At 46.1% G+C, this 17510-nt stretch overlaps 1 protein-coding gene across 3 annotated transcripts in view; it reads right to left on the reverse strand.

Annotated features, from left to right (window-relative positions):
- Nucleotides 1–17510, reverse strand: part of TRIQK (triple QxxK/R motif containing) — a 77644-nt gene that overhangs the window by 39099 nt on the left and 21035 nt on the right. For all 3 annotated transcript variants that reach the window (XM_064154685.1, XM_064154687.1, XM_064154686.1), the window contains exon 2: nucleotides 16633–16714. In XM_064154685.1, coding sequence (XP_064010755.1) covers nucleotides 16633–16693 — 61 coding nt within the window. In that variant the 5' untranslated portion in view covers nucleotides 16694–16714. The remainder of the gene's footprint in view (nucleotides 1–16632; nucleotides 16715–17510) is intronic.

Raw genomic sequence — 17510 nt, forward strand, 5'->3', positions numbered from 1 at the left:
AGGACTGAAATCCAGTAGTCTCCTGGTGCAGGCACTCTTTCACTTTCGATTCTAAACATGGATGAGCCAAGTAATACTGCAGTCCCAGTGTCCTATTTAATGGCTTCAATATTTTTTTGTATTTACTTTAAATATATACAAGGATAAACCACACTTCTTTTTTCATGACTATGAGTGATCAAGTGGTTCAGTAAGGCAAAGTGCAAGGTCCTGCACCTAAGTAGGGGCAACCCTCAATATCGACACAGGATGGGGGATGATGAAACTAAGAGCAGCAGAATTTCTAGGTACTGGTGGACAAGATGCTGGACATGAGCCACCAATGGGCACTTGCAGTCCAGAAGCCCAGTGGCATCTCAGGCTGCATTAAAAGCAGTGTGGCCAGCAGGTCAAGAGAGGTGATTCTGCCACTTTGCTCTGGTGAGACCTCACCTGGAGTACTATGTCCAGCTCTGGGGCCCTTTAACACCAGATATGGACCTGAAGGAGCAGGTCCCGAGGAGGGCCAATGCGATGATCAGAGCTTCTGTACAGCCTGCAGAAGAGAAGGCTCCAGCAAGAATCAAGCTGCATTTCAGTATCTGAAGGAGACCTACAGGGAGGCTGGCAGGGGACTGTTTAGAAGGGCTTGTGGTGATAGGATGAGGGACAATGGTTTGAAACTCCAGCAGGGCAGATTTAGGTTGGACATAAGGAGGAAGTTCAGCACAATGAGAGCAGTGAAACACTGGAACAGGCTGCCCAGGGATGTAGTTAAGGCAACATCCCTGGAGACATTCAAGATCAAACTGCATGTGGCCTGTGTGATAGTTTGAGGCTAGGTGGAATATTTTAATGAGAGGAATTAGATTATAGGCTGTGAAAACAGTGGTGATGTCTACACCTCAGGCTGCGCCAGGGGAGATTTAGGCTTTAGGCTTGAGGTGAGGAGGAAGTTCTTCACTGAGAGAGTCATTGGACACTGGAATGGGCTGCCCGGGGAGGTGGTGGAGTCGCCGTCTCTGGGCAGTTCAAGGCAAGGTTGGACGTGGCACTTGGTGCCATGGTCTGGCCTTGAGCTCTGTGGTAAAGGGTTGGACTTGATGATCTGTGAGGTCTCTTCCAACCCTGATGATACTATGATACTACTATGATACTTCACCCATAGGCTTGCTGAGATGTATAAAAACAAGAACACAAAGCATAGATGACAGAGTGGCTCTCTGTCACAGCTGATGCCTGTACTTTTCTCCCTGGCCTGCTTTCTGTGTAACTAATCCTTCTGCTTTCTAACCTCCCTGGCTGATCCTCCAAACTCATCTTGCACATAAGGCAAACTCTGGGATAAGGCAGAAGGGTGGAAAGGAGGTGGAAGGGTGGTTGGGAGCCCCTCCTGGGGACTCTGCTTTCTGGGAGGGCTGTTGTGTTTCTGTATCACCTTTCACTTATCTGTTTCTGCCTATAGCTGTATCTATTGTAAATATCTGCTTGTCTATTGTGCTAAGCTGTAAATATAAAGCTTCATTCCTTAACTTCCAGTTGGCTGAGACTAGTCTGGGTGATTTCATAAGAGTGGGGAGGGGGCAGGTAACACCCAAAGCATCACACCCTGTGCAGCCTGCTCTAGTTGGAGGTGTCCCTGATGACTGCAGGGGGGTTGGACAAGATGATCTTTGAGGGTCCTTTCCCACACAGTGTAATCTGTCACGCTGTGAATTATCAGACACAAGAAGACCTTTCCTCTAAGGTTTCTGGCTGATTGACAGCATGGGTAACGAGCTAGCTGGTCAGCATGAAACTTAATAGTCATTTAGCAGCATGCAAAGTTCTCTGGCAGTATTTTGACAACAGTCAACAAGCAAATAGTGAAAAAACCCCAAAAGTCCTTTCCAGTATCCAAATGTTACTCATTTTATCTTCACACATAGATGTTGGATTTTGCTCCCACTTCCAAGAACGAGCATCTGAAATATCTCTGCTAAATTCCAAAGTGTGATGCCTGTCTTGAATCTCTACCACTGCAAAAATCCAATCTTCAGACTGAAAATTATTGGAAAAGCAACTGGATAAAGGAAAAAAAAAGTTACCCTTGAACTCTGCTTTGTAATTTCTCTTTCTGCATCAGTGAGTGAAGTAAATCTGGGAAGCTGGTCCTCTGTGGACTGCATCTGTTCTGATTCTGCCTCAGCCAAAATATTTTATTCTCTCTCTGAAGAGTACATAAAAGCACTTCTCTCTTTGTCCTTTTTGTGATGATTGCTCATTAGAACTTGATAGTTTTCTCTGCACAAACAAACCCAGGTCATGCTCACTTTTTCCGTGAAGCCATTTGGACAGAAACTCTCCCATGGAATCTATGCTGTGGGCTCTGTGGTTTTCCAAGCTGCCTATCAAGACACACGGAGCCTCCTGTGTTACAGACATGAGTCTGATTTTCTTGTAACTCTACCAACCACTTCCATCTGGTATTGTACTTAACAGGCTGATTTTCTAAGACACTTCACACTATGAAGTATGTTAAGGATTGTACCTTCAGTTCTATTTGATTTGCAATCTATTCAATGTTTCTCCCCGTGCACCTCGTTCCAGTTTGCAGAGTCCTCATCTATTCCAGCAAAGACACAGTGGACTGCAGCCTATCATTTTGGAGTAAAACATTTCTTCACTACTCACTTCACTCCATTTACATCAGTAGATAAAATACAATGTACTACACCTCAACAATATGCAACAGGCTGTGCCAAAAAGCAAACTGCATTTGGGTTTGGTTGTGCTTTCCACATGCATGGAAGACAACACTGTCGTTCACTGCAGACAGCGTAGAATACCTCTGAAAATAAATGGAATTCATAGATTCATAGAATGGGTTGGGTTGGAAGGGACCTTAAAGATCATCTAGTGCCAACTCCCCTGGCATAGGCAGGGACACCTCCCACTAGATCACTCAAGGCCTCATCCAATCTGGCATTAAACACTAAACACCTCCACAAAGAGGCCAGCCACAACCTCCCTGGGCAACCTGTTCCACTGTCTCATTACCCTCACTCTAAATAATTTCTTCCTAATCTCCAGTCTAAATCTGCCCTCCTCAAGATTGCATCTATTTTCTCCAATCCCTGTCACTGCATGCCCTTGCAAAAACTTCCTTTCTGGCTTTCTTGTAGCCCACTTCAGCTACTGGAAGGCTGCTCTAAAGTCTCTCTGGATCCTTCTCTTTTCCAGGCTGAACAGCCCCAACTCTCTCAGCCTGTCTCCATAGGGGAGGTCATCCAGCCCTCTGATCATCTTTTAGTCCTCCTCTGGATCCACTCCAGCAGTTCCATGTCCCTCTTACACTTGGGGGCACCAGAACTGGATGCAGTGCTGCAGGTGGGGTCTCACAAGAGCAGAGGGGGAGAATCACCTCTCTTGTCCTGCACACCACACTTCTTCTGATGTAAACCATCATAGTTGACACTTGTAAAGTCATTCAGCCAGTAGGACTGACCTGACCTAGAGAGGTCACTGCAGTGAAACCAAAAGAGATTCAAAGAAGCTGGAGGAAGTTTACATAGAAAATGAACCCTTCTTACGCTTGTTTACATGTTCCATTTGTGTTATGTGCTATAAAGACTCTTCCTAGAGTCACCTGAGCTGTGTCTTGGCTTTGCAATATGTTCAACAGCAATGCTGGCTTATGGCACTTGGTGAGCTGAGTTTGGTCACCCACCTCTGTCCCTGCAGCATGCCTCCTGCTCTTTTGATGCATCTTATCCCTCTTTGTGCATGTGGCTAGCTGACAGAGTGGATCAGAGAACTGATTCAACTGAAAAACTGCCCAGCACATCTTTTTTCTTCAAGCTGGACTGAAATGGCACACAACCAGCTGTGCCATCCCAGAGGATGGGACAGTACACACTGTGACATGGGAACAGGGATGTGCAGGGAGAGGTGTTGCTGCAATGACAAACTGTACTCTCTAGCTATCTGATTGCAGGTGTATCAATATATACTATACAGTGCCACTAGGAACTGGAATCCAATGGCACACTCCAACTGTTACAACAGTCCTGGCACAGCCTGTGTCCAGAGAAGCTCCCTCCCAAGCAATGCCCACACATGGCTCAAGAGTTAACCTGTCCCTGATCAATAAATAATTCATAGCAGCCACTCTGGTTTAGGGATAAAAGTTTAATAGTGTGGTCAAGGTCATCCAATGCCAGCTGGCTTCTGTACCAGAAAGCAGCACAAGGCTTAAACTACAAGTGCAGACAGGAATCACCAGCCCAAACTCTGCCTCTTCACCTGTTAGAATAGAAGCCTACAGAGATGAATCCTATCCCCTACCATTGTTTCCTAGGCTCAATGCCTGAAAAAACTCCCAGGAGGCCCCCATTTACATTCTATTTTAACTTAAAACTCTTCAGCATCAGTGACAGAAGATCTCTCAAGTCCAGAAAAGCAGCTGCTTGTGATGTGAACTGGTCCAGTGGAATCCAGCTTCAAAACAGGAGGTGCAAGGTGGGCAAGTTAATTAGTACTGGTAAAAGGCAGGTCAGCACAAGCAGTATGCTGCTCAGGAGGTCCAAAGCTGAGGGATTTAACACGCCCTCTGAGTTCAGACTTACTCGTGATAGCTTCAGTGAACCTGGGCTATGCTCTCATCAGTATGCTGCAACCTTGAGCTGAAGGGACCATGTCTAATGCTACGACACTGTTTCACTCCATATGCTAGTTCATTATCCAGCTCCTCTGTTTTGACTGCCAACAAATAATGATGTTTTTCAACACTTCTCCACTAGGAACTGAATGCACAAACATCGCATCATAAATGCCACCCAACATCTGCCAGGCAGTTACCATCTTCCCATGACTATCACCTAGGCTGAACTTGAGCAAGTGATTTAGTGATGAGCTGTAGCACATCCTCTTACGTATCACACACTAGATCATCCAAACTCCAATCCTTCTGAAGGAGAATGCCCACAGGCATTGGGTTAAAATACTATAGAAAAATTAATTCTAACAAAGCCCCCACATGCATCCTAAAATCACTGTTACTTTTTCTAATGAAAAAACAAACACCACAATCCAGGCTGTTAGAGCTGCTACAAATCTTATACTAAGCACTAATGCAGATACAGTGATGCTAAGATACTCACAAAAAATAAATTAAGGGAAAAAAAAACAGGGTTTTTTTGGGTTTTTTTAACCTTTCTTATTTAACAGACAGTCAAAACTCATGAAAGTATTATTATTTAACAGATGAGCTATTGTAGAACTGTACCAGTAGTTTAACAGAGCAAAACTCACTCAGGTGGTCCCACGGGAAACAGGGTATCTATGTAGCTGGGATAATGACAAGGACAAGACTTCAAGTGAAGCATTGAGCACCTCCCCTATGAAGAGAGACTGAGAGCCCTGGAACTGTTTAGTCTTGAGAGAAGAGTGAGAGGGGATCTGATCAATGTCTATAAATAAATGATAGGTGGGAGTAAAGATGACCAGTATCTTTGTGGTGGTGTGAAATAATTAGACAAGGAACAATGGATACAAATTGGAACATAGGAGGTTTCACCTCGAGGGTGACAGAGCCCTGGAGCAGGCTGCCCAGAGAGGTTGCAGAGTCTCCTTCTCTGGAGACTTTCAAACCCCACCTGAATGCATTCCTGTACAGACTACCCTGGGTGATCCTGCTTTTGGCAGGACTGGATGATCACCTCTGGAGGTTCCTCCCAATCTGTAATACTCTGTGATTCTGTGATTTCAGAGATTAAGGAGATTAATGGTTCACTTTATGTTATCAGGAAATTGATTAACTGTAACCAGACAACTCAATCAGTAGAAAGTATTTGATTTGCCTTCCAGTACCTGAAGAGGCCTATGTGAAGGCTGCAAAGGGACTGTTTCTAAAGTGACAGCATGAGGGAAAGTGGTTTGAAATTAGAGAAGATTTAGATTGGACGTTAGGAACAGGTTCTGGACCATGAGGGTAGTGGAATGTTCGAACAGGTTCCCCAGGGAGGTAGGTGAATGCCCATCCTTGGAGATATTCAAGGTCAGATTGAACAAGGCTCTGAACAACCTGATCTAGTGGAGGATGCCCCTGCTGACTGCAGAGAGGGTTGAGACTAGATGACATTTGGAGGTTCCTTCCAACCCAAACCATTCTTTGATTCTATGATTTCCTATATTCCACTTCCTATTGTAGAGAAGTTTGTTCACTTCGTGGTGCTTTGGTGTACAGCTTCAACTGCTCCATAAATGAAAAAGTTCCAAAAATCCTTTGCATGTGTGAACACTTTATATAGTGTTTATTTTTAATCAGCTTTTAACATTGAGTAAAAGCAAAAGCTAGTTGCATGATGTTTGCAATGTCTCTAACTGTAATTCAAACTAAGTAACTGTCTCTTTATATTTTCATTCCAGCAGTTTGCGCTTACTAAGATCATTCTCTTGCTGCCCTGTTACTTCATTCCCCATCCAACACTTCAAGCCTGCAAGCTCCTAGAGAATCATAGAATCAGTCAGGGTTGGGAGGAACCACAAGGATCAGTCAGTTCCAACCCCCCTACCCTAGATCAGCCTGGCCAGAGTCCCATCCAGCCTGGCCTTAAACACCTCCAGCCATGGGGCCTCAACCACTTCCCTGGGCAACCCATTCCAGGCTCTCACTACTCTCATGCTCAACAACTTCCTCCTCAGACAACCCCATAAAAAGTTCAAGACCTTGAAAACCACAACATAGCCAATTCCTAACTTTATTCCAAAATAAGGCCTAATAGAAGCAAAAGCTTCCACAGACCAGCTACATGCAGACTACACAATGTGTAACTAATGGAGTACATGATCACAAACCATCAATGTGGAGAAATCCAGACAAAAAGAAGCCAAATGACTGCTCCCTGGTTGTGCTTTCCCTGAACACAGAAATCTAACACCATTTTTAAGGCCATAAATAGGTACAATACCTGCTGAACTACATACTGCACGTGGGCATGTCTTGAAGCGTGAACTGCACAAGTCCCTTCAGTTAAACCTCTTGAATTGAGCCAAGGGCATTCTGCCTTTCTTCTTAGGCCAGTGCCCCATGCACTAGCTGACAGACTCCCTGCTGCCTTGTTTTTGATGGTCCAGAAAGTGGAGGAGCTGTGGAGGTTTAAGAACTTGCCACTCTCCTTTGCAGGACAATGGCAGGGCAATATTTAGCTGCAGCAAAAAAAGCAGCACGGCGTCTCATAGCAGTAGAAGGGAAGGAATGCAGTTACAACTATGCATTATGTTCACCTTAAACATGTAGCAAGGATATCTTAAGAGATGCATGTAAAGTGGGTATTTCATTCTTGTGCCTTCTGCACTGTTGTCTTATGATGAAATAAGAGAATAAACAAAGAATGGCTTAGGTTGGAAGGTCTATCTCCCTGCCATGGGCAGGGACACCTCCCAATTAGATTGAGATGCTCAAGGCCTCATCCAGCCTGGTTTCAATACCTCCAGGGAGGAGACATCCACTGTCTACCTGGGCAAACTATTTCAGTCTCACCACCCTCACACTGAAAAACTTCTTCCTAAGATCCAGTCTTCAGCTTCTTCAATCCGTTCCTCCTTGTCCTGTCTCTAGATGCCCTTATGAAAAGTCCCTCTGCAGACTTCCTGGAGGCTCCCTTCAGGCATTGGAAGGCAGTACTAATGTCTCTTCAGACTCTTCTCCAGGCTGAACAACCCCAGCTCCCTCAGCCTGTCCTCATAGCAGAGGTGCTCCAGCCCTTCCATCATCTTTGTGGCCCTCTTCCCGACTCTCTCCAATAGCTCTGTGTCCTTCTTATGCTGGAGACAACAGAACTGAATGTAGTATTCAAGGTGAGGCCTCAGCAGAGTAAAGGGGCAGAATCCCCCAGCTCTTGCCCTGCTGCCCACACTCCTGCTGCAGCCCAGCATACAGCTGCCTTCTGGGCTGCATGAGTGCACTGCCTGCTCTTGGTGAGCTTCTCAGCGACCAACACCCTCAAGTCTCTTTCCTCAGGGCTACTCTCAACTTGCTCTGCACTTAGCCTGGATTTGTGCCTTCAGTTGGCCAGACCTAGATGCAGGACCATGCACTTTGACTTGTTGAACCCCATACAGTTTGCAGTATCCCACTTCTCGAGCCTGTCACACTCCTTCTGAGGAGTCCAGTGCACCGCGCACCTTGATGTCACCTGCAGACTTGCTGAGAATGCACTCAACGTCACACTGCCCACTTCACTGACAAATGAGATTTGTAGGTCAGTGCCCAACTTTCCTTGTATTTATTTTAACATAACATTACTCACAAATGCAGAGCATACACACCACATGCAGAGAATGCAGAGACCTGAACACTGCGTGCACAGAAAAGTGCTATGTACAGGGTTAACCCTCCTGGGGGGGAGGGATCTTGAACCTGACCCTAGGTGGGCTTGGCCTCTCCTCAGGGGTGGGTCTGAACACTACCAGGTGATGGTTCACAGGATCACTGGATATTAGTGGTTGGAAGGGACCCAAGGAGATCATCAAGTCCAACCTCCCTGCCACAGCAGGACAATTCTATCTAGCTCAGATCACAGAGGAACACATCCAGACAGGCCTTGAAAGACTCCAGAGAAGGAGACTCCACAACCTCTCTGGGAAGCCTATTGCAGTGCTAGCCCACTCCCCTTTCCTGTCTAAGATCCATAAAAGCAGGGGGACACCCTGTTTGCTCTCTCTCCCTGCCTGCCAGCATCACCATTCCTGTTTCCTGCTGCTCTTTGTCTTACCACGTGGCCATCATCACCACGAGGATGATACAACCCATTGCCATCAAATCTGCTTGTATATTTGCATGTTTTGTATCTTGTCTTCCCCTTCTCTACATCTTTGTAACTTCCCTACCTCATATACCTTGTATTTGTTGTTAAGCTTTTTCTTCTTTTAACTTCCAAATTGCAATGAGATTATTTATTTGGGTCTGCTTACCTTTCCTCTCTCCCCATCTAATTCCTTTTCATTTGAGAAAGAAGGAGAAAGAGGTAAGGGCAGCCTACAAATTGTTATTGGTTCTATCAAATATACTTGAGTCTCTGGGAAATTTTCATTAGAACTGAGACATGCTATCTGTGAGTTTCTAGAAGTTGGATTTGCAGATTGCAATTGAGATAGGAGCACTTTCAAGTCCACTCTTCACACATGCAAGGCAAGATTGCCAAAGCCTGCTGAAAGAATAACAAAAAAATGCTCAACTGTTCTGCCTCTGAATGTAATGTAGACATGCTGCTGTGTCCTTAGTGAAATTTTAATGCATTTTGGAGAGGAGGCAAAGGCTGATTTTTAACTGCAGTAATTAATGGAAGGATGGATCAGAAGGTGAGAGTAAGTACAAGCAGAAAAAAAAAAGGTCTCATTGCAAGAATCCTGTAGACAGCAGATACTTTACAGGAATTGCAAGTGCTTGAAATAACACCATGCTGAAATGTGGTTCAGCAATTGGGAACAGTGTGTCAAACTTCACTCTCATTTACACCTACAAAAAATTCCTAGTGACTTCACTGAGTGAAATGGTGCTGCTGTTGATGAGATTAAAATAAGAGCAGACTATGAGCCTCCATCTGTAGGAAAGTACTAAGTACAGTGTAAAGTAATTCCACCTGTGAAACAGACAGTATAGCACTCCATCCCTGTCTCTGCTTTGCATGGCTTGGGCTCTGTGAAGATGTGGCCAAGCTCAATGTTGCAGCTGTCATTTTGGTAGAGATCTCTAGGATCCAACAGAACAGTCAGGAGGTCACCACCATCACTGTGCTGTTTACATACACAGAAACTCCATATTTTGCTTATCCATGTAACCATTAATTCTTGTCCCAGTAGGGTCCAGAATGCAGGAGAGAATCAAATTGCTAAGCCTAGAATAATAAAATCAAGCAGCTTGTTAGAGACCTGAGCAAAATAATACTTTTAGCCCAAGAGTAAATCATAGAATCACAGAATCAGCCAGGTTGGAAGAGACCTTTAAGATCATCCACTCCAACCTATCACTGAGTCCTGTCCAATCATCTAGACCACAGAATCATAGAACCAACCAGGTTGGAAGAGACCTCCAAGCTCATCCAGTCCAACCTAGCACCCAGCCCTGGCCAGTCAACCAGACCATGGCACTAAGTGCCTCAGCCAGGCTTGGCTTCAACACCTCCAGGGACAGCGACTCCACCACCTCCCTGGGCAGCCCATTCCAATGCCAATCACTCTCTCTGTGAAGAACTTCATCCTAATATCCAGCCTCTGTTCAAATACCCTGCCTTCAGCATAAGATGGACATGTTGCTGCTGGAGCAGATCCAAAGGAGGCCACAAAGATGATCCTCTGATCAGAACCTTCCCTATGGGGACAGGCTGAGAGACTTGGGGCTGTTCAGCCTGGAGAAGGCTCCAGGGAGACCTCAGAGCAGCCTTCCAGTACGTGAAGCTACAGGAGAGATGGAGAGGGATTTTTTACAGTGTCTTGTAGTGACAGGAATGTGAGGGAATGAATTTAAGACGGAAGAGGGGAAATTTAGAATAGAGATGAGGAAATTTTTTACAGTGAGTATGGTGGGACACTGGCACAGGTTGCCCAGGAAGGTTGTGGAAGCTCCTTCCCTGGAGATGTTTGAGGCCAGGTTGGACAAGGCCTTCAGCAACCTGGTTTAGTGGAAGGTGTCCCTGCCCACAGCAGAGGGTTTGGCAATAGACAATCTTTAAGGTCCCTTCCAACTCAAACCATTTTGTGATTCTAATATAACAATACAAGTTCAAAAATCTCTTTTGCAATGGAGAGCAGATGAGAGTCAAGGGTTTTAGCTACACCACTTTGCTACTTAGCATCTCTTCTTGGTGAGTGCATGCACTTCCACAGACTTCTGGCTCTGCTTTCATCTAGTCCCTGCTCAGGCTGGGACTGCATCTGCCCAGCAACTGAAAACTAAATAATATCCATGCAAACACAAGTACATATCCAGATCTACCATCACCTTTTATGCTTCAAGCCAAGGCAATAAAATATGACTTTACTGCTTTGGTCTTTAAAAAAATAAGTGATCACATACTGCGTGTGCTTAAAATCCATCATCAGCCTCCACAGAACATACTGAAAAACATCCAAATCAGCACAAAATGTGGCTTTAAGTTACTACAGCCAGACTTAGGCTTCACTTCACAGCAGTCTTTTCCTCAGCTGCTCCTACTTTAGTTTCCAAGAAATGATGCCGCTGGCACAGAAGTGAAATCTAAGCAGCAATCAGTGACCGAAAGATGCAGGTCAATTTTGGGGATAAAGTCAGCATGGGAGAAGAGTCCAAAAGTTGCCAACAGTCATACATACTAGCAAAAGGAGGGTTGGTTTGGTTTTTTTTTTTTTATGAGCTTAATAGTATATTTTTATCAGGAAAACCCAAGAGAGTAGATGGAATGGGTGCTAGGTTGGACTGGATGATCTTGGAGGTCTCTTCCAACCTGGTTGATTCTGTGATCCTAAGAATGTTCCCTGTGCAACAAAAAGGGGCATGCTCTGCACTGCAACTGCCTGCTTCTTGGGTTGTTTTGATGCTCTAAACAAACAGTAGGTGAGGTCTCTTCTCTTTTTGTCTCAATGTGGAACAACAACTATTTGTTTCTGTACTTCACTTTCCCCCTCACTTTCCTCCAACAGATAGCTAAGCTCGCAGATGATCCAAGTGGTGCAGTTGATGAGACTGAAGGACAGGATGCCATCCAGAGGAGATGGCACTCTGACATGAGAAGGGCTTTCCTCTGGAGATCAGGTCCATGCTCACTACTACCAGAGATGTTGCTGCTGCTGCTAGCCCTCAGCCAGCCAAGGTCTGCTCCTTCATATTGTCAGTTCAACCACAATCAACTGCTGTTTGTGAGAGTGGAACTGCTTTTGCTCACAATCACCCAGCTGACAGCTGAGTTACTCTATCTGGGAAGCTGGGAAGCAATAAAGCCCGGCTCTGTACACCACACTCACACTGACAGATAAGCTGTTCTCCATCTCATCAGGGCTACAGTCAAGCAGCAACCCTTGGCACCAGGATGAGGTGCCTCTTTTCTGGCCAGCTCCCCACACCACAGAGCTTTAAAAAAGGGGTGACTTTACCTCCAGTATTTTATCTGTTAGTTCAGGTGGGCAGCTCTCTCTCCTCCTCCTTCTACTGCTACAGCCAGGGTGTCAGGACTCCCACTCACTCCATTTCAACTCTCCATCACTCTGTGTGTGCTATGCCAATGAGCCCCACTTCCAGCAGCAAGCTGTCGTGCTCAGCCTAACATCTTGTGCTTTCCAAGACAGAAAAAGAGAATTTAGTTTCATTCATAGGTTTTACTCCTTCCCAGGAGATGTGAGGAGCCCTGTTTACCCCAGAGATCCCCATGGTTATGCCTATATAAGCTCCAATCCCTAAAGAACTAAGCCAGCAAGTCAGAAGATAAAGAGCAGACAACAAGCAGAGCTTTGAGTCTACAAATTGGAGGCTGAATGGTTGGAAAACAACCTCTCCTCATGAAAAATTATGCTACAGCAACACAATAGTAATGGGAGCCAAAAGTATGTCTATGCCTGATTTGTAGACCAGGTTTTAGTTATGCTATAATCCTCTCAGTATGCCTGCTTAGGATCCCACAATCACACGAGTCATGAACACTACCCACAAATCCTGCAGCTTCCATGACGAGCAAGCAACACACCAGATGAAGAAGGATGGAAAATATACATGTGGAATTGTTTTGGGAACTTAAAGCACACATAACAGTAAACAAAGCAAATATGGTGCAAAACCTGTTGCTATTTTCACAGCATTTGCAGAGCAAAGCTGCATAAATGCAGCAAGATGCATACTGCCTCACACCTTTCCTCCTAGCCCAGCAAATTAAGCACAGCAGCACCAACAGCAGCAGTGAGAAGAAAACAGAGCTGCCCTGCCTGTTTGCTGCTGCGTTACAGGTCTAAGTCCGGGTAAGTGAGGCAGAGTTGAACAAAGGGCGGTAAAAGGATTTTAACTCGTGTTCTCTCCAGAGCTTTGGCTGCTCATGGGGAACTGAACGTGTAGAGATTCCCTCAGCACCATCCTCCTTCCTTCAGGCACAGTCTAAGGCAGTTTGAAAAGGTTGCTAGTGTTATTCCTTGTCCCACTTGGGGACAGTCTTCACAAAAACAGTGCCACTTTACTCCGCTAACTAAAAGGCTGCCTCTGTTCCCTGCGGGAGATGTCAGATAGCAGAGCACTTGCTGAACAAGAGGCACTACAGACAAATTTTGGCTGGTGGCAGGAGACATGGCTGAGAGCCAGCTGACAGAGAAGAGCAGCATCAATCTCTGTGGCTGAGGGAATCCTCTGAAAACGCTGCTCAAGCTAACAGCAACCACGAAGGGCAGAGAAGCAAGCGAGGCACAGGCGATCTGTGTGCTCACGGAGGAATGAAAAAGGCAAACGGCGGAACCAAAGTGATCAACATGAACTTGAACCGTGGCACAGGGCAAACATGTGGCACACCGTATGGAAACTCAGAACAGAACAGAAAGCTTGGAACAAAACGAAATTAAAAATCTGCTTTTATTTAAAATTACTCCACTAAACATCTCCCTGAAAACCCTCTTGAAGCTGACATGACTTTGTGACATGTTGTTCCTTGAAGAGTGCCATTCTCCATCAGAAAGATGTGCCTCAGCCAGGCTGTGCTTGAATACCTCCAGGGACGGCGACTCCACCGCCTCCCTGGGCAGCCCATTCCAATGCCAATCACTCTCTCTGCCAACAACTTCCTCCTAACATCCAGCCTAGAGCTTGTCCTGCACAACTTGAGACTGTGTCCCCTTGTTCTGTTGCTGCTTGCCTGGCAGAAGAGACCAACCTCACCTGGCTACACTCTCCCTTCAGGTAGTTGCAGACAGCAATGAGCTCTGCCCTGAGCCTCCTCTTCTGCAGGCTGCACACCCCCAGATCCCTCAGCCTCTCCTCATAGGATTTGTGTTCCAGGCCTCTCACCAGCTTTGTTGCCCTTCTCTGGACACCTTCCAGCACCTCAACATCTCTCTTGAATTGAGGAGCCCAGAACGGGACACAGCACTCAAGCTGGGGCCTGACCAGTGCTGAGTACAGGGGAGAATAACCTCCCTTGTCCTGCTGGCCACACTGCTCCTGAGCCAAGCCAGGATGCCATTGGCTCTCTTGCCCACCTGGGCACACTGCTGCCTCACCTTCAGCTACTCTCTACCAGTACCCCCAGGTCCCTTTCTTCCTGGCTGCTCTCAGCCTGTAGTGCTGCTTGGGGTTGTTGTGGCCAAAGTGCAGAACCCTGCACTTGGCCTTGTTCAATCTCATCCCATTGGCTTCTGCCCACCCATCCAGCCTGGCCAGGTCCCTCTGCAGGGCTCTCCTACCCTTCACCAAGTCCACACCTGCTCCTAGCTTGGTGTTATCTGCAAACTTACTGATGCTGGACTCAATCCCCTTGTCCAGATCATCAACAAAGATACTGAAAGGGACTGTGCCCAGCACTGATCCTTGGGGCACACCACTAGTGACTGGTACCTGTTCAGACAGCATCCATCATCATATTTACAAGAATCCACAGCCAGCAAACAGTTGGGAAGGAATGAGAGCAAGCGCTCCAAGCACAGATTTAGAACTTTAAATGAGTTTGGTAAAATCATTTTTTCTGAAAGACAAGACCCATGCAGCTTCCCTTTGCACACTCTTCCCAGATACAGCCTGGCTGGCACAGGGGGTTCCAATGTGCACTTCCAAGGCAGATAAGCCAGCTGGTGCTAATGCGCAAGAAATAGCCTAAGCTGTGGAAAAGTGGGAGGCAGTTTTGTGACTCTCAGGCTTACATGCAGCTTTACATCCTTTGGTCTCACAGCTTCACAGATTGCATTGGGTTGCAAGGGACTCTCAAAGATCATCTTGGCCAACCCTCCTGTACTCAGCAGGGACACCTCCAACAGCCTGCACAGGGCCACATCCAGGCTGACCCTGAATGTTTCCAGAGACAGGGCCTCAACTACATCTCTGGGCAGCCTGTTCCAGCATTTCACCACTCTCACTGTGCAGGACTTCCTCCTGATGTCCAACCTAAATCTGCCCTGCTCCAGTTTCAAACCATTGCCCCTCATCCTATCACCATAGGCCCTTCTAAACAGTCCCTCCCCAGCCTGCATGTCGGTTCCATTCAGATACTGAAATGCAGTTCTAAGGTCTTCCTGAAGCCTTCTGTTCTCCAGGCACAACAGCCCAATTTTTTTCAGCCTGTCTTGGTAGCTCCAGTCCTCTGACTACCTCTGTGTCCATTATCTGCTCATGTCCAGCTTCTCACCCACCAGTACCCTCAATATCCTTTTCTGCTCTGCTGCTCTCAATTTCATCACCACCCAGCCTGCATTGGTATCTAGGATTGCCCCAACCTAGGTGCAGCACCTTGCACTTTTCCTTATTGAACCTCATGAGATTCTTCTCAGCTCACCTTTCCAGCCTGTGCAGGTCCCTCTGGATGACACCTATCCCTTCTTTAATCTTAACAGGCTTACCATACTACTTGCTATCATCTGCAACTTTCCTGAGGGTGCAGTCTCACTGTCAATATCATTAATGTGGATACTGAACACCACTGGTCCCAGTACAGACCCCTGAGGGATGACCACTTGTCACCTGTCTCCATCTGGACACTGAGCCATTGAGCACTATCATTTGTAGGCTTTCATCCACCCAATTCCTTATCCATTGGACAGTTCACCCATCAAATCCACATTGTGGATATTATTGTGGCCTTTCAGGATCTGAAGGGGACCTACAAAAAAGCTGGGGAAGGACTTTTCAGGCTCTCAGGGATTGACAGGACTAGGGGGAATGAAGCAAAGCTGGAGATGGGTAGGTTCAGGCCAGACATGAGAAGGAAGTTGTTGAGCATGAGAGTGGTGAGAGCCTGGACTGGGTTGCCCAGGGAGGTGGTTGAGGCCCCATCCCTGGAGGTGTTGAAGGCCAGGCTGGATGAAGCTGTGGGTAGCCTGATCTGGGTAGGGTGTCCCTGGCCATGGCAGGGGGGTTAGAACTGGCTGATCCTTGTGGTCCCTTTCAACCCTGACTGATTCTATGATTCTATGATCTCTCTAGCTTAGAGGGAGGGATGTTGTGGGGGACTGTGTCAAATATATAAGAAAAGGAAATATTAACATGTTAATATATGGTCTTAGTGTGAGAATAAACCCAGTTTTACAATGCAAAGGCCTGGATCACTCAATGTATCAAAAGCAGCTACAAAGCAGGGAGAGCATTTAACTAGAAATGTTGATATTTGAAACTGGAGATGAACAAGAAAAGAAATCAGTTCCAACAGTTCAGAAAGAGTGGAGCCACAGCACTACATATTTCACTTCTATTTCTAAACACAGAGCATGGACTCTATCAATTTATTTAAAACTCTCTTCATAAAAGGGTTTGCTGAATGAATTAGTCAACAACATAGAAAAAATGTTCCCCTGCAGTGTGCATCATTTTGCAGCACTTGCAAGCAAAATCGAGTGCCTGAAGAGGAATACTACATTTTGTTACAGGCTGGTCTGGCTGGAAAAAAAAACACCCAATCAACAAAACCAAACAAAAGACTGTTGTTTTTTTGAGCATACAAATGTTTTCTTCAAGTCTCTTACCTATTTGTTTCCTGTACTGGTCAACAGGAGTCCTTGCTGTAGAGGCATCTCTTCTACCCATGGTTTTCAATCCAAAAAATCACTGTTGGTATCAGGAAAAAAAAAAAAAGAGCATTATTCCTTAAAAAGTTACTGAGGAAATCAATGACTTGTGTCAAAAACCACTTGCAGGACTATACACCAAGCCATAAGGTTTCCCACAGCACAGCGAGGCACACCTGGAGTGGAAGAAAACCATGCACCAGTACAGATTAGGGGCTGACCTCTTGGAGAGTAGCTCCACAGAGACCCTGGAGTCCTGGCTGATAATAAGTTATCCAAGGGACAGCAATGCGTCCAGGTGGCCAAGAAGGACAGTAGTGTGCTTGGGTGCACTAAGGGAGATTCAGCAGGTTAAGGGAGGTTCTCCTCCCCCTCTCCTCAGCCTTAGTTAGACTACATCTGGAATACTGTATCATGTTCTGGGCTCCCCAGTTCAAGAGGAACAGGGAACTGCTGGGAGGGGTTTAACAGGGAGTAATAAGGACAGTTAAGGAATTGAAGCATCTCTGTTATGAGCAAAGACTGAGACACTTGGGGCTGTTTAGTCTGGAGAAGTGAAGGCTGAGAAGGGAGTGACCGAGCCCCAGAACAGGTTGTCCAGAGAGGTTGTGGAGTCTCCTTCTCTGGAGATATTCAAAACCCTCCTGGATGCATTCCTGTGTGACCTGCCCTAAGTGGTCATGTTTTGCAGCAGGGCTGGACTCATCCCTGCAGGTCCCTTCCAAGCCCTAGTGTTCTGTGATTCTGTCAATACCTAAACCACAGCAACCCCATGAGCTCCTACCTTCCTGCCACAGGCTCTAAAAATCTGCAAATGAAAAGAAAGTGGAGAAAAG

Source organism: Pogoniulus pusillus, chromosome 14 (genome assembly GCF_015220805.1).
Source record: "Pogoniulus pusillus isolate bPogPus1 chromosome 14, bPogPus1.pri, whole genome shotgun sequence".
Classification (NCBI taxonomy): domain Eukaryota; kingdom Metazoa; phylum Chordata; class Aves; order Piciformes; family Lybiidae; genus Pogoniulus; species Pogoniulus pusillus.